Source organism: Leptodactylus fuscus, chromosome 1 (genome assembly GCF_031893055.1).
Source record: "Leptodactylus fuscus isolate aLepFus1 chromosome 1, aLepFus1.hap2, whole genome shotgun sequence".
In the NCBI taxonomy this organism is placed as follows: domain Eukaryota; kingdom Metazoa; phylum Chordata; class Amphibia; order Anura; family Leptodactylidae; genus Leptodactylus; species Leptodactylus fuscus.
The window spans coordinates 51,746,007-51,770,123 of NC_134265.1; the positions used below are offsets into that span (position 1 = coordinate 51,746,007).

Consider the following 24,117-nt stretch of genomic DNA (forward strand, 5'->3'; position numbering starts at 1 on the left):
CTGTTCTACTACCTTGTGGGATGATAGCATCAATTACTACTAATGGGCAAGAGTAATTTCAGAACAGGTTTTTTTTTTCATCAGTGTTCATTTTAAAGGGACTATACAATGGATGACCTATCCTTGGGAAAAGTCATAAATATCATATCGGTCATATCGGTGGGTGTCTGACTTTTCGCTCTTGTTAATCAGCTATCTTAAGGGGCTATAGCACCCCAACAAGAACCACACCTGCTTCACTGCTGACCAGGGACATCTCCATACATTTGCATTGGATGTGACTGGTATAACAAGTGAATACAGGCTCATTTAAAGAAGGTATTTCACCGCCTCCTCCAAGTCCATCTTACATCGTTTAATAGGTGACACTCCACTGATTCTAGCAAAGTTGGATTTTTTTTCTCTAGCACACATTGCTCTTGAGCAGGGGTGCCCAATACGTCGATCGCGATCTACTGGTCGATCGCAATGGACGTATGGGTCGATCGCGGGATGCAGCCAGGGATCCCCGGTGTCTGCTTGTTCACAGTGCAGGCTGAGAGTCGACTCTCAGCCTGCGCTGTGAACAAGCACTCCGGACACTTGCAGGCCGGGCAGCAGCAGCTCCGGGAGATGACGCGCTCCCCGCTCTTAGGGATGGAGGGGGCCGGGGTGCTGCTTGTTCACAAAGCAAGCTGAGAGTCATCTCCGGACACCAGCAGACGGGGCTGCCGCAACCCGACTTTGCTAAACACAAACCCTTCCAGGCAGTCAGTAGCCAAAGACGGTGCAGATTAGCAGAATAACCCTTGTGTTCTCTGCAGGTTTTCAACAAGACTGTTCTTGTCAGTATTATGCGAAAAATGCAGCAAACTGACTAACAGCAAGGGTAACTATATTTTCTAGGGTAAGTTTTCCTTTAAAGGGATTCCACCATTAAAACTCTTTTTTTCTCGTTTACACGTCGTAATAGCCTTAAGAAAGGCTATTCTTCTCCTACCTTTAGAAGTCGTCTCTGGCCCGCCATTCGGTTAAAATCCCGGTTTTTGTTGGTATGCGAATGAGTTTTCTCGCAGCACTGGGGGAGGGCCCCAGCACTCAAACAGCACTGGTGGCGTCCCCAATGCTGCAAGAGAACTCTCCCCAGCGACGCCTCCATCTTCTTCAGCAACTGCCTCTTCACTCGTTTTCTTTTGTCTGGGGTCACACTTCAACACCTGCGCAGTCAGCTCTGCATTCGGGCTGCAGGCAGAGCAGTCTGGTGGCCATTTTTTGCAGGCCGCTTACGCGCACATGCACAGTACGCTCTGTGCTCCATAGAACTACAGGAGCATACTGCACATGTGCGCGTAAGTGGCCTCCAAAAAATGGCCACTAGACTGCTCTGCCTGCAGCCCGATGGCAGAGCCAACTGCACAGACATCGAAGTGTGACCCCAGCCAGAAGAGGACGAATGAAGAGGCAGTTGCTGAAGAAGATGGAGGCGTCGCTGGAGAGAGTTCTCTCATTTGCATACCAACAATAAATGGTATTTTAACCGAACGGCGGGCCGGAGACGACTTCTAAAGGTAGGAGACGAATAGCCTTTCTTAAGGCTATTACGATGTGTGAACGAGAAAAAAAAGAGTTCTTATGGTAGAATCCCTTTAAGTACCATCTCAATGAAATTCTTAATTTTCTAAAACGTTCCTCATTTTAGTTGGTTATGGGGTAGATTACTTTGTATTAGGTGTCTATATATTATGGTTGTGTGATGTAAAGTAAGAGACATAAGAACATGAAATACAAGCATGGTAATGTAACGTTATTGAACCTGTTATATCTACAGAATACACCTTTGTCTCTAAATAGCAAATATTTCCCCGGCATTGACCTTGACAAGTTATTGATGGATAGCTTTATGTGCTATGCACTTTACACTTCTGTACTACACTTACAATGTGAAGCTGTTTTGTGATGCCTGGACTAATATTACAGTTCTAAATGGCCTATTTTTAAGGCAAATAAATCAACTCAAGGTCACAATTAAAAGTCTAAAAAAAATGGATGTGAGGATTCAGCTGCTATTCACATGTGACGCTCCATGGCGCACTTTTAATAACCTGTTAGCACGACCCTGTTCACTCTTTAAAATTTTCCATAGACTCACCAGGAATATTTTCTAGTACAATATTCTTTCTACTATGGAAAGGATTTGTACATGCAAGTGAGAGAATATGAATGTGACAGATAATGGCGCTCCTACTCTTTCAAACCCATTCAAATGAATGGGTTTGAAAGAGTCCTGCAGCTTTCCGTCTCCTGCTCTGTTTTGTGCAGGTTTTTCATACCGACATTGCACTAAAATCAGCCCAGTACAATGCAAACACTACACTGCAGTTTCATACCTGTTCCATAACCCCACTAGTGTTGTCATTATACATCCACATCCATTTGCATGAGGATGTCCGTTCTCAGGTTTCCGTCTTCTGCATGCAGAAACCTGTCATGCCGAGTCCGGCCGTGAGCGCCGGTGAGCGTTTTATGCTCTCCGCGGTGAAACCGGTTTTTTAAACCGGACACAAAGTACTGCATGTCCGACTCTGTGTCTGTTTAAAAATAACCGATTTCGCCGCGGAGAGCATAAAACGCTCACCGGCTCTCACGGCCGGACACTTTTCAAACTCATTCAAATGAATGGGTTTGAAAGAGTCCTGCAGCTTTCCGTATCCTGCTCTGTTTTGTGCAGGAAACGGAAACCTGCAAAATGGAGACCAGGCGCAGATGTGAACGAGCCCTGAGATGTAAAGATTGCAATACCCATTAGATTAAGGCCCTTTGCAGATGACCATGGTGAAGGTCTATGTATCTGTGTATTTCTTTTCTATGGGCCCACACACACGACTGTGAATTTCACAGTCCCGTGTACAGGCCAACAGTCCGAGTACCCAAAATATAGAACAGGTCCTGTTCCTGTCCTATTTTCAGGCCTGTAATTACGTGGCTCCTATTCATTTAATGAAAGCAGCCACGGAAGCATAGCCCATGCACAGACGGCCACTTCTGTGACCCACATCTATCTTGAGAATAGAATAGGGAACTGATCCCAGCTGTCGTCATTGGAGAGGGGCCAACAATGTAAACAGTTTTATGGGGGCTTTGACAGATTCTCTTTAACCACTTTCAAACCTCCTGTTGGCTATATATGTCTAGGCCATCCAGTTGTAACTTTGCAAGTATGTATATATACAAAATTGTGCAGATGCAGAAGTGGGGAGCTGGTTGGTACTACAGCTGGACCTCCGAGAGGACACAGATCAGCTCTCTAAGTGATAGGAGGCTGCAACCCAGTAACTAGGGCTAGCATATCAGCAAATTAAAAAAAAGTTAAAATACCCCCCTAAAGTTGACTTTATGGGGGGCACAATGTTTAACAAATAGCTAAAAAGTAACGCCACTACAATGCCAACATCACAGCTTCTAGTCCCGCTCCTGGTGACACAACAATGTCACCTACATAATGGAGAGGGAAAACTATTTAAGGCCGGGTTCACACGGAGTATTGTGGCTCGTCATTTGGTACGTACACGCCGCGGGATCTTTTGCGGGCCATATACGCTCCCATTGTTTTCAACGGGAGCCGATACCATACACGCGGCGCTATTTTGCGGCTGTGATTTTGCGGAGGCCGCAAAATAGCGCCGCGTGTACGGTATCGGCTCCCATTGAAAAACAATGGGAGCGTATACGGCCCGCAAAAGATCCCGCGGCATGTACGTACCAAATGACGAGCCACAATACTCCGTGTGAACCCGGCCTAAGGCGTAAATGCAGAGTTCTACTGTCCCTGCAAAGTGGAGGGGATTCTCACTAATCCCATCCACATATTGCAGAATATAATTCACAGTGGAATTGTTGCAATTTGAAGAACTGTTGTGTTTTTGCAAAACCTAGCACGTCAACTATACCTGCAGACTTTCTGTGAAGAGCGACGCAGGAAGAAATGCCATGCCATCTGCTATATGGGGCATTAGACTTAAACACGACCTTTCATGTCCTCATGCATATGCGGTTTTATATACAGACATTGCACTAAAATCAGCCCGGTACAGTGCAAACACTACACTACCTGTTCCATAACCCACTAGTGTTATCATTATACATCCACATCCATTTGCACGAGGACTATGAACCTACTAGCACTGTATATAGAGTATAGAAATAAACCTTTGCAAAACAAGAAGAACATACAACTTCCACGAAGATGTTGCTCTCGGATGAATATGAACCCAGGATCCCAATACTGCACAAAAACGTACACCAAATGTCGTGGAACCACAAATGCAGGCAAGGCAGTAACAGGAATATATACTCTTGGAGAAGTAAACCAAAGCTCTGCAATATACACACTTTTACAAGTTTTCTTTCACAAGGGGTCATTCATTAGTCCCCGTCAGCCCCGAATGTGACCCTTTCAGATATAACTTTCAAGTCAATAGAAATTATAGCCGGAAAATGCTTTGAAACCCCCTCAGCCTCATGAATCGGCCCACTGTAGTTTTCCTAGAAAACATTATATAAATAAACCTGATAACATTATGAGGTTGCACAAAAATAGCGCACACTGCACAAGTCAATAAATATGACCTCTTTTCAAGCCTTGGTCCTACTTCACATGTGGTTTACATTTAATCCTTCAATACTATTACGACTGATAAGCCCCGACTAGAATATAAGGTCACACTACGAAAGATCTTGGATTAAGCAAGACACAACCCTCAAAGATGAGATCACTTAATGTCCATGTAATAAGTATTAGTACGCATTAGTTGTACATGTCAGACTCTTAAATTGGCATTATATGATCATGATTATAACCGGCTTTCTATTCACAAGAATCTTTGGCACTGTATGAGGATGAAACTGGTTTTATGTATGGTCTCATGTTATCATACACATACTGCTGTGACCATGAAGAATTCTCTGGCCTCCTGACCACTGGTCTCTGGTTGCCAACATGATAAAGCAACCAATAATGCGGGCTAGCTCCATCACAATTAATGATCATGATGCCGATCCTTCCTATCTTGGATGCTCCAGGTTTCGGTAACCTGATATCAGTTTGGTACCATCTTTTCTACACCATCTTTGATCCATTCCTGTCCAACTGAGATGGTCTTTTCTGAACTTGTATACCAAGTCTAATGCTTTTAACTAGTGGAATGTAATGAATGGAGGCACACACATTTCCTTTCTATATTAAGGTGGCCATACACAGTTGACTAAGCTTGGCCAAACTCACAAGATTGATAGACTATCTAATGTGTTTGACCTATGTCAGGGCTTAAGGGACTGGGCATGTTTAATCACAGAAGCTCCAACACCTTGCAGAGATGCCAATCTGACATGAATCATATTTTCCCGCAAAAGTAGGAGTGGGGGCATAATAATCGTGAAACTACCAGGAAATCCAGGTGGGTTCTCCAGAGTCATCTGGCAGCGGCCTATTCCCTTCTCCTCAATCTGAACATATGCACGCTTAGCCGAATCAAACATTCATATGCAGGGCTACTTTAACTATAGGGCCAATGGTGAGGCCGCACTGGGCCTTATGGTCACAAGAGCCCCTTCAGTTGCCCCGAATTGAGTACAACAGTCCCACATTTCTGGTGCTGTCACACTGTTCCAGGCAGCAGGCAGTGATTTAAATTCCTTAGAATGGAGATAGAGGTTGAATATAATAATGGAGCACAGAGCTATCGGTCACCAGAGCTACCATTATTCAGCCTTTGGCCGGTGATGTCTGCAGCAGAGAAGTGCAAAGAGCTCCGAGCCCCAGACATCATTACATCCATTAAGTGTCTCCTGGCAAAAAGTTTGCCCTGGGGCTATAGAATTCTAGTTATGCCACAACTTGTGCCAATTCAAATGAATGGGTGACGATGTACACTGCCTACCAATAAGTATTTGGACACCTGTGGTCCGAGCAGCACGAGCGAAAATTACAGCCTCAACCTCCGGGGCATGCTTTCCACAAGTCCTTGTATGATGGCTAGTGGTATTTTATTCCATTCATCTTGGAGAAGACAGGTAAGTTCTTTCACCGATTTTAGACAGCTGCTGCACCCTTTACTTGGCGATCCAACTCGTCCCAGAGGTGCTCAATAGGGTTCGAGTCTGGGCTCTGGGCAGGCCAGTCCAGTCGGTTAACCTGATTGTCACTGTACCAAGCCATGGTAGACCTTGCTAAATGACAGCTGGCGTTGTTATCCTGGAAGTAACATTGGTCCGACCAATAGAACCGCCATAATGTAGGAAGCACACTGTTATCTAAAATAGTGCAATAGGTGTCGGCGTTGAGTTTACCATGCACTAGGACCAAGGGTCCCAGTCCATACCAGGTGAAACACCCCCAGACCATAACTCCACCTCTGCCGAACTTTACTGGGTGTCCAAATACTTTTTGGTAGACAATGTAATACCTGCTTGGGACAAAATCTCCATAAAGGAAATCTCCGCAGTGATCCTTTGCTTTAGCAATATTGAGTCTAAAAACAATATGCATTTACAGCTGCAAATGAGAAAACTTATTAGTTTTCATAAAGGTGAATGATTACACATCCACATTAATCTCTCCAACTAAGGGGTCTCAAATAGGCAGGAGGGATGCAACAGATTTTCTCCAGTTCTGCCAAACCAGTTGTTAAAAATGTTGCGGATCACAGAAGTAGAGAGAAGATGAGCCCTGACCAAGTTCTGAAACTGGTAGAGCAGGAAGCCATAGGTTTCCTGCCCTACTGCTTCTCGACCTGTAGGCCACTGTCTACAATAGACCTGCAGCCTACAAAAAGCAGGCAGAGTGAGTGTAGTACTTACCTCTCTGGACCACGGACCCTCCCACTTCTTCTTGCCGAGAGTGCAGATGTGTGCCAACATGTATTAATAATCACCTTTGTATATGGGCAACAATGGGTGTCTGGCACCTGTATGGGCACCATTTTACTCTATGGTGCCATTGGTGCGCGCCAACATAAGGAATCAACTTCACATTTTTTGGGCAGCCCATTTACCTGGCCAAGTTTGAGACCCTTGCTCTAAATATTATTTACTAAAATACATTTTACTCTTTATTGTTTAGCAAGATAATTCTTTTGGTTCTATTTACTCAGCGTATTATACATTTTTTACCGGATAATGGTAAACCTAAATCATTCATCTTTCCAATTCCTATTAGTGTAGATGTGGACATATGGCTGTGAGAGTGACTCACTGAGCTCCTACTATATATTAATGTGGCCACTGACTGTCCAGTCTCATTGACACGGGGTAATACAGGCTGCTGCATAAACAGGCACTGGCGCTTCATGTGATGGAAAATCCAGCCTGTTTATATGCATCATTTCCTCTGCCTTTAAATACATACATGTAATCACATAGAGACATACAAGACCACAGGTTTTACATTGTTCTCGATAATAGTGACAATGTTTCATACTTCTTTTTTGCAATAGGTTGTGTTTGTATTTTGCAGTGTCCAGAAAATCCTCATAAAAACTGAATTCATCCCTTTGGGCAATCCCTACTACTCACTGACAATAGGCTGATCACATAGTGTACCCTGTAAACCCTCCGCCATCAGATATAATGTGTAGGGAAATCGGACAATATGCGATCAGATTCTCTGCAGCGACACCGCAGGGGAAATTAAGCAGTACCCGCTGAACTCAATGGATTGTCTGTGTAATGGAGGACAGGAAAGCTTCAAAGAAAGGGACACTCTTTAAAGATGTTGTCTATCTGTTTAAAAGGATCCTGATCAAATGTCTCCTCTACTGAATTTACTAATAGAATATAAGAAAATGGGATTTCTAAATTTGACAACCTAATATAATGATACAATGGTCATCCATGAATTTACTAAACACGAAGTGGACCCACAATTGAAACATCTTTTAAGAATGAAGGCCACCCCATGTCCCTCCCCCATCCAAACCATTTCCATTGGGTCCATACTATCTGGCGATCATAATATCAAGTGTGTGTCTACTCAGTTTCCATCAAATGGCCACTACAGTGGGCGCGTAGTACTGCACGATGTCCAAGTGAATTTGAGGCACTAAAACACCAGCAGTTTCTTATGGACCAGTGGTTTAGTGTCCTAAATAACTCTGTATGATGCCTGACTGTTCCCAGGTATTTAAAAAAAAACAAAACTCTATTACTCAACAGACTCATCTCTGGTGCACTCATCAGACTCATCTCTGGTGCACTCATCAGACTCATCTCTGGTGCACTCATCAGACTCATCTCTGGTGCACTCATCAGACTCATCTCTGGTGCACTCATCAGACTCATCTCTGGTTCTTTTGGCACAGGAGCAGTTCTTTAATATATCGGGGCAGTACACCTCGGCTTCACTGCACATGCACCTAGCGTCTGGCGCTTGGAGCACTCTTTGCCTAGGCACAAATTTTGATAGTGTATGGATATTTGAGACCTAAAGGACCTACTAATGCTTTATGTTTCCAAATGCACATGACAGGTAACCTTCAATCTGTTTGCACTGTGCCCCCAAGAGTAGGATTACCTGTCTAGCTCACAGAGGGGATCCCAAACTCACCATAAAATGCTTGCCCATCCTCAGAATAAGTCATCATTAAAATATCAGAATGGGCCATCAATTAAAAAGCACTGGACAACCCCTTTAAGACCTCCCTCAGTGCATTGTCCATTGTCTAACATAATGGATAAGGAGAGAATAACAAAATGATATTAGCTTCTAGAAGAAAAGAAGAAGAACTTTGATCCAAAGGAGAAGTCTCTTGGCATAGGTCCTTTAAATATTATTTACTAATGCAATTACTATGGCCCGGGTACAGACAATAGCAATTATACATGCATTGATTTTTCCATCTTACTGTTCTGTTTTCATTGTTCCCTGTGTGTTTAGATCCAGTTAATTAGCTCTGCTCTCTGATCTTATTATGGACTAATAGAGGGAGGAACGTCCTTCATGACTGCTCCATTTCACCATATAACCATATCTACTTTGGATATCTAATTGTTAGTATTATTATTATTATTATTATTATTATTTTATCTATAGTGGTGGTAATAGTTCATGGTTTAAGCTTTTATATTCCACAGCCTAACATTTGCATTGTCTTATAGGAATGGGAGGAAATAGGCTTTAAACAATATATTCGAGGCTGGAAGACAATCACCTGGTGACCGGGTGTTCTTTCTGGCACTATATACATTCAGAGACCAGCTGAATGCATGGAGTAGGGCTATTCTGCCATGTGTCTTGGCGGAAACAGTCACAGCCTGTCTACCTTATGAAAATTTTTTACTAAAGAGGGAATATAAGTAATGACGTGTGCAAAAATTGGCCTCAGTGGTAATATGTACAACAACAGCGCATGTGCAACTTGCCATTTGTGCACACGTCACGGTATTAATATGGTAATGTACAGTTTTGATCATTTTTTTCAATATGATCCCTGGTTTGGCAATAACCTTAGGTAACCGACATCTATTCCTTCTGACCACTCATAAATATATACACATGTGTTCTCAAAAGAGAGGGGCTTATGTGTTCTCTGGCAACGGCTTATCTGTCTTGAGAACATCGAACATGCTTAACCCTTCCTTTCCCCAACTATAGTCAAGGAGAGTCGGGACACCCTAATACATATTGGATGGTGAGCTGGCTTTGTCTAAATCAGTGGATTTGGAGATCAATTTTGGGTTTCAGAAACAAGTTACTAAGTTGTCTTTTTTAATGATATTTTACAAATATTGTATTATTAATTAGATACATAAATTACATATTTACTTTCATAGGAAGTCAATCACTGGCTATTTAATGAATTAGAAGAGCTTTACAGCTTGTATCTGACCATGGCTGTCAGCCATTTATGAAGATGGAGTTGGAGTCGAGCTGTGGACAAATAGAGGAGTTAGGCTGGCTGCAGACGACTGTGGCTGTGTTCAATGTGTTATCCGTATATTACTAGATGGCACACTGTCCCGTTCATTTCAATGGGCCTGTACACATGATTGTGAATTTCAAGGACTCGTGTGCGGGCTGACAGTCCAGGCCACAAAATATAGCACAGGTCCTATTCCTGTCCAATTTTCGGCCCTTGCTTCCATGGCTCCTATTCACTTAATGAAAGGAGCTGCGGAAGCACGGCCCGTACACAGGCGACACATAGGGACGTCCCCTGTATGCCGCCTGTACTTTTAAGTCACAGCACGGTTATCTACAACCGGCCTTAGAGTCGGTGGTTTGGCCTATCAATTCCCAAGTCCCGAGAGAGACTTATATTCTTCAGATAACTGTGGAAGATTTATGGCATATTCAGTGTTAAAGCCAAAAACATCTAAGATGAGAATATTCCTTTAAGTTAAGGCCCCATGTTTCGGAAATGCAGACTTCCTGGTCTGAAATAAACACTGCACTTTATACTCTCAGCAAAGTAAATGAGACTTTAGTTCATTTCATCCCCACGTGTTAATTTTATCTGCAAAAACACTGCAGCCCCAAAGCCCTATATAAGGGGAAGTAAAATTGCTAAATTCAGTAGAAAAGAAGTGAAAACAAAAACATTTTGCTGCATTTTTTAGGCAACGTGTATTTGGTGGCAATTGCTACACGGGACCTTAGCCGTAAAGGGGTTTCTTGGTGATCTACCTCAGCCAGTGATTGGTTGAATGGGCATCTCAGAAGATTTCCTGGGCGTTCAGAAACAGCAGGGAATATCGCTTTGGGCAACAGTGAGGGATTATGGAGACATGAGTGACCCTTCGTTCACATCTGATTTCGGTATTCCATTCAGGGAGTCCACATGGGAACCTCCCGAACAGAATACCGAACACAACTGCAAGCACTGTGCAGAAAAAGCACACAGACCCCATAGACTATAATGGGGTCCATGTGTTTGCCGCGCACTGCCTGCACGAATCATACGGCCAGGAAAGTAGTTTGTGAACTACTTCGGGGGTGTCCTCATGCTAAGGCTCTGTTTAAACCAGGGGTGCCCAATGCGTCGATCGCGATCTACTGGTAGATCGCAAAGGACGTATGGGTCGATCGCGGGATGCAGGGATCCCCGGTGTCTGCTTGTTCACAGTGCAGGCTAAGAGTCATCTCCGGACACTGGCAGGTGGGGCTGCTGCAGCCCCAGCCTGCCAGTGTCCAGAGATAACTCTCAGCCTGCGCTGTGAACAAGCAGACAGCGGGGATCCCTGGGCAGCAACAGAACGCCGCTGTCTCCTACTGTCACGATCCGCCTGACCCCGCCCACATGCCCGGCCCCGCCCACAGACATGCCCACCCCACCCACAAGCCCGCCCGGTCACGCCCATAGGCTCGCCCCGGCCCCGCCCACAGGCCAACCCCGGACCCGCCCTAGTAGATCTTTTGCCTTGGTCAGCTAATAAAGTAGCTCACACGCTGAAAAAGTGTGAGCACCCCTGGTTTAAACCTTTTTGATCAGGTTTCTTCTGCTTTTTGATTAAGATACAATATCTTTGTAACACAGTACAATATGAAAACAGTGTGCCTATAGCTTCATAGTACAGAGCCATGAGGGCTTGCATTATTTTAAGGGGCTCTATCATTAGACTTTCCTCCCACTGTGCACGGTAGGACTAATTTACATATACGGTTTAACGGTAATTCAGAAAAACGGGGGGGGGGTTCAAAAACGATTAGCAGCATCTAAAGACCGGAAAATCTAATGATAGAGCCCCTTTTTATAGATATGTCAAAGCTCCTCGAACCATATGAGCAGTCTACTGAGCTAAGCAACTTAATGGGGGGGAGAGATCGGGGGATCTTGACTGTCAGTTTATACAAATTCACAAATGCAAACATACTCATGGGAAACATTCTTGAATTCAGACAAAAAAAGTTAAGAAACTGGAAAACTGCATGAGAATGGGTCCATAAAAGTAACAAAAGACACATGTTCTTCCTCCCACCAGTCACATCAGCACCACATGGGGATAAACTTGTCTAGCTGCACGTCCCTATTTATTCTAATAGTATTGCTTACACTAAGTAATATGCTGTGTTTCCGCTGAAAAATAATAAGAGTAATATCAAGGGATTTCACAGTCGAGCACATCTTCTTCCTTAGATTATGTTGAAAGATTAAGGAAATCTTGAAAACTTTTTGCCATATATATGTAACTTACAACAGAACAGCGGAGTACTTAAAGTCGACAAAGAATTTCAAAAAGAATCTCGCCCCTCAGGGTTATGGTCGTGATACAAGTTTAAAGGGAATTTTACATCAAAACCTTCTCGTTCTTTTGATCAGTCAGAGATAAAAATAGTGTTGTCTGTCTCTATGTTGGGTTCTTTCCTAATGGTGACGTTGACTATAGAAAGACAGGTTTAGCCCAATATGAAGAATGCCAAATATGTAGATAGGAATAATCATGACATCTATGGAACCAGAATAATGGGTCAATTTATTACAATCAGCACATTGTGTAATACTACTACACCTTGGGAACTTCCATGTGCTACAATGGAAATCTATGCCAGCCAGAGATTGGTGTAGGTTTTTCCCAAATTAAAAAAAACTGACCCATTCATTTCTATGGGCCAGTACACTTGACCGTGAATGACCAGGCCAACAGTCCGGGCCGTAAAATATGGAAAAGGTCCTAAACCCTGTCCGATTTTGTGACCCTGTTTCCGTGGCTCCTATTCATTGAATGAAAAGAGCCACAGAAGCAGGCTTTTGCAGGGGTGGTGTGCAGGTGACATCCGTGTGTCCCTCATGCACCGCCTGTGCCATTCATTCACGGCAGTCGGTTAGCACACTGCGAGCCAATCTTGATTCTTGCCCCACTCCAGCCAACACAAATGTGTGAGCACAATTTATTATCTCTGTACTGTGACATCACTGTATTTATTATTTATGTATAGTGACATCATTGTGTTTATTATCCTTATACTGTGACATCACTGTGTGTATTCTCCCTGTACTGTGACATCACTGTGTGTATTATCCCTGTACTGTGACATCACTGTATTTATTATCCCTGTCCTGTGACATCACTGTGTGTATTATCCCTGTACTGTGACATCACTTTGTATATTATCCCTGTACTGTGACATCACTGTGTGTATTATCCCTGTGCTGTGACATCACTGTGTGTATTATCCCTGTACTGTAACATCACTGTGTGTATTATCCCTGTACTGTGACATCACTGTGTGTATTATCCCTGTACTGTGACATCACTGTGTGTATTGTCTCTGTACTGTGACATCACTGTGTGTATTATCCCTGTACTGTGACATCACTGTGTGTATTATCCCTGTACTGTGACATCACTGTGTCATTATCGCTGTACTGTGACATCACTGTGTGTATTATCCCTGTACTGTGACATCACTGTGTATTATCCCTGTACTGTGACATCACTGTGTATTATCCCTGTACTGTGACATCACTGTGTGTATTATCCCTGTACTGTGACATCACTGTGTCATTATCGCTGTACTGTGACATCACTGTGTGTATTATCCCTGTACTGTGACATCACTGTGTATTATCCCTGTACTGTGACATCACTGTGTGTATGATCTCTGTACTGTGACATCACTGTGTATATTCTCCCTGTACTGTGACATCACTGTGTGTATTATCCCTGTACTGTGACATCACTGTGTATATTCTCCCTGTACTGTGACATCACTGTGTATATTCTCCCTGTACTGTGACATCACTGTGTGTATTATCCCTGTACTGTGACATCACTGTGTGTATTATCCCTGTACTGTGACATCACTGTGTGTATTATCCCTGTACTGTGACATCACTGTGTGTATTATCTCTGTACTGTGACATCACTGTGTGTATTATCCCTGTACTGTGACATCACTGTGTGTGTATTATCTCTGTACTGAGACGTCACTGTGTGTATTATCCCTGTACTGTGACATCACTGTGTGTATTATCCCTGTACTGTGACATCACTGTGTGTGTATTATCTCTGTACTGAGACGTCACTGTGTGTATTATCCCTGTACTGTGACATCACTGTGTGTATTATCCCTGTACTGTGATATCACTGTGTGTATTATCCCTGTACTGTGACATCACTGTGTGTATTATCCCTGTACTGTGACATCACTGTGTGTATTATCCCTGTACTGTGAAATCACTGTGTGTATTATCCCTGTACTGTGACATCACTGTGTGTATTATCTCTGTACTGTGACATCACTGTGTATATTCTCCCTGTACTGTGACATCACTGTGTGTATTATCCCTGTACTGTGACATCACTGTGTATATTCTCCCTGTACTGTGACATCACTGTGTATATTCTCCCTGTACTGTGACATCACTGTGTGTATTATCCCTGTACTGTGACATCACTGTGTGTATTATCCCTGTACTGTGACATCACTGTGTGTATTATCCCTGTACTGTGACATCACTGTGTGTATTATCCCTGTACTGTGACATCACTGTGTGTATTATCCCTGTACTGTGACATCACTGTGTGTATTATCCCTGTACTGTGACATCACTGTGTGTATTATCCCTGTACTGTAACATCACTGTGTGTATTATCCCTGTACTGTGACATAACCCTGTAGTTTAGTGACGTGGACAAGCATTTTCAGCAGCTGGTTGCAAGCCATTCCAGCCGAGTTCCTGGGAACTGCCCAAAAACACTGCCTATAGTCGACAGCCCCATATATTACACTTATGTTAACTCTTTACTGCTATGCCTGTAATTACACAGCATACATTTTTAATACTAAATCAATGTTAACAGTGTAACCTAATATAAAGCAATGTGTTTCCAGACTTAGCATACAACAATCGCCTTCATTCTATTATCTGCACTCCCCGGGGTCCACTTCCTAGGCCACAAAGTATTGAAGGATTGGAAAGGCAGTGATGTAATTAATAACAAATGAGCTATACGCTGTCTGCAGCAAGCTCTTGTATCTGTCATGGCCTACTCCCAGGTCCAAACCATTGCTGACGTATCTATATGAATATCCAAGAGACAACACATGCATCTATACAGGATGGAAGCTTCAAGCATTACTGCTAATGTTCTCAATGTGATAGATTTCTAACAAGCTGCTCAGATATATTATATGGGATTCTACTGCATAATACTGTATATACAGACCCCAGCTGCTGCAGAATATCTTCCCATAGAGAATGGTAACCAGTGATTTACTTGAAGTGACCCTTCCTCTTTAACAAGTTATACTGCAGCAGCTGGGGTTTAAAGTTACATAGTACTATGTCCCAGCTGCTGCAGAACTTCTTTGTAAAGAAAAACAGGAAGCTTCATAAATCATCCATCCACAGTAATGCAAAAAAAAAAACCAGCACCACATTACTATAAAGAGTAAATGCGAACCTTGGTTTCTCATGAGAAACCCTGTCTTGTCTTGGTTGGTAGCCTATTTCGTTTGCAATTTCTGCCACAGCAATGAATTGGAAAATCCATTGATTTCAATTGCCCTTTATCTCACATGCACAACATAACACTGAAATCAATAAGTTTTCCTATGCAGCTCAGTGCTGGAGACCATAAGTGAAGGAATTCTCTACAGATTAGTGTCGGTGCTTTACGCTCTTTATAGAAGGCTGAAGATACATGGTGGTCCCAAATAAAACTGAGACTACATGGTGTGTGGGTTACATATAAAAAACAATTAGGCTTAGTTCACAAGGGAGGCGTAATGGCGGATTTTGGAGCCACGTCACTCTCGGGCCAAAACCCGCCTGCTACGACTGTCGCGGCTTCCGACAGTCACGACTTCCCTCACCGGAGTTGGCTCAAATGAATGGGCTGACTCAGAAAGTTGCTGCCGCCAGGTGGACGCCAGGAATCTGCCTGAAGAAAGGGCAGCCCGCTTCTTTTTTCCATGAGTGGCAACATGCCCATCTCCATAGACCACCATTGTGAGGGGCAGATTATGACGTGGATTACGCGCCATAATCTGCCTCCTCTGTGCCCATGTGAACGGGCCCTTACAAGCACCAATTAGCCATAACATTAATACCAGCTGCCAAATATTGTATAGGTCCACCTCTTGCAGCCAAAACAGCCCTGATCTGTCGAAAGATAGACTTCAGAAGACCTCTGAAAGTCTCCAAAGATAACTTTTCAGCAATTTGTAGTTCTTGTTTGAGGTCATACCAGTCAGGTTAACTTACTGTCCCCATACACATCAATGTGCCTTGGGAACCTGCGATTCTATCACCAGGTTCACCAATTGTCCTTCCATGGGCCACATTTGGCAGGTACTAACCACTAAGACTGGGAACACCATGTAAGATCTGCAATTTTGGAAAGGCTCTAGGGCCTGGTTCACAGCTCGTCTCGGTATTCCGTATGGGGAGTCTGCATGGGGACCCCCCAACGGAATACCGAACGCATTGACTAGCGTATTCCCTGACTGAATATCAAACGCAGATGTGAACGGGCCTAATGCAGTAATTTTGCCATCTCAATTTGGCCTTTGTCAGACCTTGATTGCTAATTTTTCTGCTTTCAGCATATTTATTTTAACCCTTCTTGACATTTGCCATACTATTACGCTGGATGTTGGGTATTTAACTATGGCGGCCATTCAAAAGCTGAGAGGCAGCCATAGCCGCCAGGTCTCTATAATGCCTGATTGCAGGGATTAAGGCCCCTGTTGCCTTAGTCGAAGCTGACTAAGGCTGCATCCAGTCCCTGTACTTTACAGTGCAAAGAGGTGCAAGCAGATGGCTCTGTACACTGTATAGTGGTCAGGAGGCATTACTACTGGTCAGACTCCATTGATGTCAATAGAAGCAGAGCTGCAGTAATGGCACCCAGGCACTATACTGGACAAGAGCTATCTTCTTCTGGGTCTGTGTTATGTATAGTACAGGGACTGAACAACTCCTGAAACAGGATATGCCATAAAAAATACTGAAAAATCCCATTAGAGATAGGTCATCAAAGTCTGACTCCAGGAAAAGCCCTTTAATGTTATGGCAGCCAGTATAAATCCATATGGCAAATTGATATCTATTATCTGATCTAGTTTTTTAACGCATGAGGCATGTTCCATATGGAAAGACAACGTAACTGAAAACTGAGGTAGACCGATTACCCATATACCCAACCAGGGTATTGCAAGCTGATGTGTTGCTACGGGCAGCATTTTTATTGTCATTTACAGTAGTTTATATCTCAATACTGTTAATACAATATAATAACAGGACCATGAAATGATCTCATCCAGATCCTGCCTGTGTAGTAATAGCAGCGTATATAATGTCAGTGACTGTGAAGACATGATCTGGCCCCATTCATTCACTTTCTGAGGAGCTTCTCTGGTCTGAGCTAATTACAAGACAGTACTGAAGAATTAGTCCTAATGCGTCTTCTATCCCTCATTACACGCAGTGCGTCTGACAACACAAACACGAAATGTGATCTCCCAGTATCGCGCATAACCTCAGGGACCGCAACGCTCTCTAAGGCTACAATTATTTCACTACAAAGAGTGGCTGATAGACGCTAATTACCTGCAAATACTCGGCGTACACCCAGGCTAGGAGCCATTATCGCCAATGAACTGCTATGTTTATTATTACAGTAAAAGTCTTTTAACCTGACAACGTAGACTCGGGAAATCCTGCTAATCCAGCGTGCCACAATAATAGTCTCATGCAAGATTAACAGCTTTTACCCGATAGTCTGGCTCTTGGCAGGTTTTTAGCAGCACTTGAAGATCACACTGACACCTTTATGACATTCGACAACTTCCATGGTGCAAGTAAATAAATATATGGTTCAGAATAGCTGATAGTCCAGTATCTGGGCAAACGCTAAAATGACACATTATCAGTCTTACTATATTATTGTTAGGGTTTGCTGCCTTTTCTTATAGAGGGAAAAAAGCTGAGCTTTGTGATATATAGGTTTATATACTTTGGAGAAGGATTTCTGAGTAGAAACAGCATAAGGGCCCCTTCACATGGCGTAAGCGCTCGGCTCATTCCGATCTGTACACGCGAGCGCTTCTAAACACTTCCCATTCACTTCAATGGGAGCGCTCGTAAAGCCGGGTTTACGCGCGCTCCCATCGAAGTGAATGGGAAGTGTTTAGAAGCGCTCGCGTGTACGGCTCGGAATGAGCCGAGCGCTTACGCCGTGTGAAGGGGCCCTAAATCTTGACAGGACTCCTGAGAGAGTCAGTAAGAGTCCTGATAACTCCGCCCACACACTGATTGATAGATCTCTCTGTATCATTGAGTAGATAGAAAGCTGTTAATCATCCTGTGTAGGCCGGAGTATACAGGACTCTCTCTATCTTTCCTAGGAGTCCTGTTAGGATTCCTCTGCTACAAATCATATACACCTATATATCACAGTGTTCAGCTTTTCTCCATTTGAGGGTAAGAGCACACAGAGTTTTTTGGTCAGGATTTTGAGGCTGTATTTGCCTCAAAATCCTGACCAAAAAGAAGGCTCCCATTGAAATCAATGGGAACTGCGCAGGAGCTTGTGCCAACTCCTGGACGTGCTCATTCTTCAGACTATTTCGCCTCGTGATTCGGCCTGAAGACACTCCCTCCTCCGGATCCAAAAAACCTTGTGTGAACTTACCATAATATATCTTGCTCTCAGACAGGGCAGCAGAAATCGTCTCAAAGGTTCACTTTAATTATTTTCTTAGCAACCAAAATTTTACTATTACAGAGTTGTTCTCAAGGCTTCTGTAGCTTCTTAGTTAATGGCAGAATGCACATTGCAGCTTTTGCAATGAATGTTCTATACATAGACCAGGAAAGTTCCTATACACAAATATATCCACCTACATATAATATTGCAAAAGAGTGCCCTTTCGGCAAATGCAGTAGAGGTATGTGCTGCAAACTTAACTGCATTGAATAGTGTTCTTAGCCACACTATTTAACATAGAAGCATCCTACTAATAAAATATATTATGCCTATTATTTTTTTTATAGTGGGAAACTATAGGTAACATATGCTAGTGTGCCCGGTCTCCTGACAGAGGACTTTGAGATGTAGATGTTTGATGTACAATGCAAATGCAGTGTGAACTGAGTTTAGGCAATGTTCAATATCCAACCCCAAGGGTAAGTTCACACGGAGATTTTTAATCAGGAGTTTGAGGCCATATCCACCTCAAAATCCTGACCAAAAAGACAGCTCCCATTGAAATCAATGGTAGCCACTCAGGTCTTTTCTTCAGGCCGAGTCGCCTCGCGATTCGGCCTGAAGACACTCCCTCCTCCGAACTAGCCCCATTCATTGGGCCTAATCCAGAGCGGAGTGCGTGGCTGGATGTCAGTGCAATGCACCAGCTTTCAGTCGCGACGCTACCCCGTTTTTGGATGGGAACCTGAGGCGGCCTTCGCCTCAGGTTCCGATCCAGAAAACCCTGTGTGAACTTACCCTTAGTGGTAGCCATCACAGGCAGAAATGGAGCAAAACTCTATGCATTCAATATAATGGATTTGTGCCGTATGGATCTATAATACAATACCCATAGAAATCTATGTGCCCAACTGTACCCCTGTGTGCCTGATTTCACATAAAGGCATATAGAGACTTGTTCCCAAAAAATCATAAGAAAATGGTAGCATTTCCCACTGTTTGTCATTGTAAATGGTGCCATTATTGGTTCTCACCTTTGGAAATTTCCAGCAAATTCCTTACTGACATTGAATGTATTTCTTTACATTGGATCAGATAACTTTAACATTTTCTGCCAATAAACACAGCCAAAATAGAAGTTTGTGGAAGCTGAATTGTCATCTGCAAAGTCCACAGCCTTATAGACAACTAGCCTCGTAGTAGTGAATTGTTCGCTACACAAGAACACACAGGTTTTATCACCAGCAAACATTGTAACACGTCAGATACGTGTTCCTAACAGTGTAAAGGATTTCAGCTGATCGTATTTCATTGTGTGCGCTGCACAGACGGAATCACTGATATTACACGGGCTTATTATTAACTGAATGGTAAACTTAGGTCATAGCTGTATACTATTGTGGAATGTCTGGAAGGCAAATAACACTTAAGCCATACATTGCCTCTAGCAAATAACATTTGTTCCCTGCTGGTGTTTGATAAGACTATGTGGCTATTGTGGCTGCCATTAGGGTTTCGGATGATGGTTGCCGTCAATGGGCACTGTGGCTGTTTGTGGGCATTATTACTGACATATTAGAGGCCCTGTTGATGCCATTATAGAGTTACTGTGGGTGTTGTTATGAATGCACTTTAAATCTGAGTGCATTGTAGGTTTTGTTATGATGAGTCTTGTTGACCTATTCCTTTGCAAATGTCTCCAAGAGTCTTGAAATAATTCCAGAATCCTTCCTCATGTATGGTCCTTGTATGAGATCTACTGTGAGGCCAACTTAGTATGTGTGGGTGCTGCTATTATAATGGAGTAAGTATATGAAGAATGTTCTAAGTTTTATCAATTTTTATCTTAAAATGGGGCATGAAAGAATAGAAGCAATTTGTTCAGATGTTGAAAAAGGAAAAGGATCGGCCCCTAGATTCCCACAGCAGATTGCAGATACAGGACATCATAATCCAGTTGTGACTTTTCTCCACTGATTAGACCCAGATGAATGATCCTAAGGCCGGGTTCACACGGAGTATTCTGGCTCGTCATTTGGTACGTAGACGCCGCGGGAGGATTTGCGGGCCGTATACGCTCCCATTGTTTTCAATGGGAGCCGGTACCGTACACGCGGCGCTATTTTGCAGCCGTGATTTTGCGGCGGCCGCAAAATAGCGCCGCGTGTACGGTACCAGGAAGGACCGAGGATTAAAGGGGATCACCGTGCTCAACTGATCGTCAAATGGATAAACTTTATTTCTGTAAAAGGCACACACTACGCGTTTCGGGCACAGCGCCCTTTTTCAAGTGTATAAGCTGTGTTATATAAAAATAAATATAAAAACATAAACATAAAACACACCAGTCAAATGCATCCAAATGTAATTTCCATTTAACCGATACCGTATTTACCGTTGTTGATGTAATTTTAATCATCTGTTGGTTTTTTCTCTTATAAATAAGCATATCTTTATCAGTTAAATGGAAATTACATTTGGATGCATTTGATTGGTGTGTTTTATGTTTATGTTTTTATATTTATTTTTATATAACACAGCTTATACACTTGAAAAAGGGCGCTGTGCCCGAAACGCGTAGTGTGTGCCTTTTACAGAAATAAAGTTTAGCCATTTGACGATCAGTTGAGCGCGGTGATCCCCTTTAATCCTCGGTCCTTCCTGATATTATTCTACACCAAAGGTGGCAAGGATCCTGCTGTCTCATCACCTGGGGCGGAACCCCCCCCCCCTTTTTTTAAGAGGTTCTAGGTTATATCTAATGGTTGTATACACAACCTTCTAAAGGTGAGAAGCTGTTTTCACTTCACCTCTAATCTACTCATATGGTACCTCACCATATGCAGCTCGGTGCTGTTCTTTGTTTTTATCTTTGCGTGTACGGTACCGGCTCCCATTGAAAACAATGGGAGCGTATACGGCCCGCAAATCCTCCTGTGGCGTCTACGTACCAAATGACGAGCCAGAATACTCCGTGTGAACCCAGCCTAATAGTGGTGAAGTCTTAAGCCACGGACTCCTCCGGAACCATCGTGGAATCTGTGGCAAGATTGGGCAGGTCGCAAATTTTTTCAGTATCCTCATCTGGCCTCTGACCTCCATTGAAAACAATGGGAAGGAGAATCAGGCCGGAATCTGCCACAAAATCAGTGGCAGGCTCCACCAAGTTTAATTGTGTCCACAATGTTGTCACTTTAGATCACAGAGGGTTAGCCATTGACTAGTTAGGAGCAGCTAACCAGCAGCCTACTTGCTCCCGGCCTTAAGGGGCTGGTCACATGGAGGAATCTGAAGAAGATCAGGCGGATTCCTCTCTATATTTTCTATGTAACCCACTGCAGAACTTCAGTTTTTGGCTGTGGTTTGCCTCAGAAATAATGGGGCCAACCAGCCTGAGCCTCATGCCACAGGTTCTGCGCCTGAATCAGTTACTAGGTAGGATTTAAGGCAAGATGTTTTGTTAGTATCCTAAAAAAAGAAGCAACTGTTGCTGTCTACCATTGAAAGCAATAAGATGGAGATTCTGGCTGGGATTTGGAGCTGAATCCTTGTGTGAACAGCTCCTTAACCAGGAAGACTTTCTGTCCATTAACAAGTACAGATTGCTGATATGGCATTTGTTGGAAGATCAGACGCATGTTTACACTAACCATAAACTAGACCCAACGTTTGTTTGTAGGCTCATCAGTCCGTATACAAGGAGTTTTCGTTTTCTGGCAGATAGCAGATAGGTTTAATTGGCCATTGGTCAGAAAGCTAGCTGTAAGTGTAAAAGTACTCTTATAATAGGTTGACACTTCCTGTTCTGTAGAGATCACTTCTTAGTTGTCATCTCATTATCATCATAGGCAGGATTACAATGAAAGATAGCACCTCTTATAAAGGGCCCTTTACAAAGGCAATGATTAGGCCAAATGATCGCCCAACTAAGGGCCCAAATCCTCAATCATCAGGTGGTGAAATTATAAATGTATACAACGTATACATAAAAATCACAATTGTCAGTAGCACATGGCCACGGACAGTGTGCTGCCGACAAATGCAAACTGTATGGGGTGAACAATTTGTTCATCCTCGTGCAGTAACAAAACATGACATCCATTCCTGATCGTTGGTAACAGGTCGGCCTGTATAAAGGGGCCTTTATAACTAACTAAATTTCACAAACGTTGATGGCAAAACTCACCTTCCTCCCTCCTTGCACAATGACCTCTGTACAGGTCACAGAGCATGCCTAGTACACCATCCCATATAAATCAATGAACCTCTCCAGACTGCAGATTCTTACGATCTATATGGTTGCTGTAAAGCGTGTCTCTGGATGTTGTTAACAACTATCTTTGTTGGCCATAGCAACTAATAACAACACGCGCAAAAAAACTAAATGCAAACTGTGCTGCAATTGGTTGCTATGGACAACAAATACATTTTTTGTAGACAATTTTATAAAGTCTCCCTTGGGCACACATGGTGACACTCACCTTCACACTGGTATGGCTGGTCTGTGTCTCAGCCTCTATGCAGCTGTGTGGTCCATGGTCTTTACGCTCCTTACGGGAACCGGTGCGGGTTGCTGGTGGGTAGCGACTCTGGTAGGCGAGCACTGAAGGGATGGTATCAGCAGCGTCGGTTTTGATGAAGAGCCCGTGTAAAGTGGCGGCTGTTCCTTGGGAAATGGTGGTGGTTTGGTGCGGGGAGTTGGACTCATCCGAGTCTCTGCAGTAAATCACCCCGCTCTGTGATACGTGGATACTGGGAGCGCAGCCCATACCTATGCCAAGGTGCAGTGGTTGGCAGCACCAAGGCACCCTATTTAGGGATAAGGTACCCTTCACTAATGCTATAGGCAGTCTACAAGATGTTACCAGGAAGGAATTGCCATATTGTCAATGTACTCAGTGCTGTCCAGAGATTTATCCAATCAGTCATTTATCTATTATGCAGAATGCCAGACCTTTCATGTACTCAGATATGCCGATAGATTCATTCATTCATTCATTCATTCATTCATTCATTCATCATATCTCTCTATCGTGTATAACACAGAAGTAAACCAAAAGAAAACTATGAAGAATTTAACGTAAAAATTGACTGGATCAAAAACAGAACCAACACTGTGAAATGATGCCAACCTTAATCATTCCAATCCCTGCCACATGATAACCAGGGAACTTACAGGACTTCCTAGAATGCGTGCGGGCTCCGTGCCAATAGATTAAAGATCACAGTTCCATCTTCTAACACAAACCCTTGTGTGATCTCACTGCTTTACTCTAGCATGCCAGCCCAAAACATGTGCCAGCACTTCTGAGCTCAGGATCATTATGGCCTATTACCCAGACAGGTGTCTCATCCGTCAGCACCAGTGTCTTCCTCCCACCAGTTGCACAATCAGAAATGAGAATGAATGACATGAAGAGGATTCCCTGAGATGGTGATATCTTGTGTGCCAGGCTGGCATGGACAAAATGCTTTCTTCTGCCTAGCAGG

The 24,117-nt window shown here is 43.3% G+C and overlaps 1 protein-coding gene across 2 annotated transcripts in view; it reads right to left on the bottom strand.

The window, feature by feature from the left end:
- Window positions 1–23,582, bottom strand: part of PDE8B (phosphodiesterase 8B) — a 121,045-nt gene extending 97,463 nt beyond the window's left edge. For both annotated transcript variants that reach the window (XM_075270096.1, XM_075270086.1), the window contains exon 1: window positions 23,109–23,582. In XM_075270096.1, coding sequence (XP_075126197.1) covers window positions 23,109–23,396 — 288 coding nt within the window. In that variant the 5' untranslated portion in view covers window positions 23,397–23,582. The remainder of the gene's footprint in view (window positions 1–23,108) is intronic.
- Window positions 23,583–24,117: the final 535 nt, after the last annotated feature.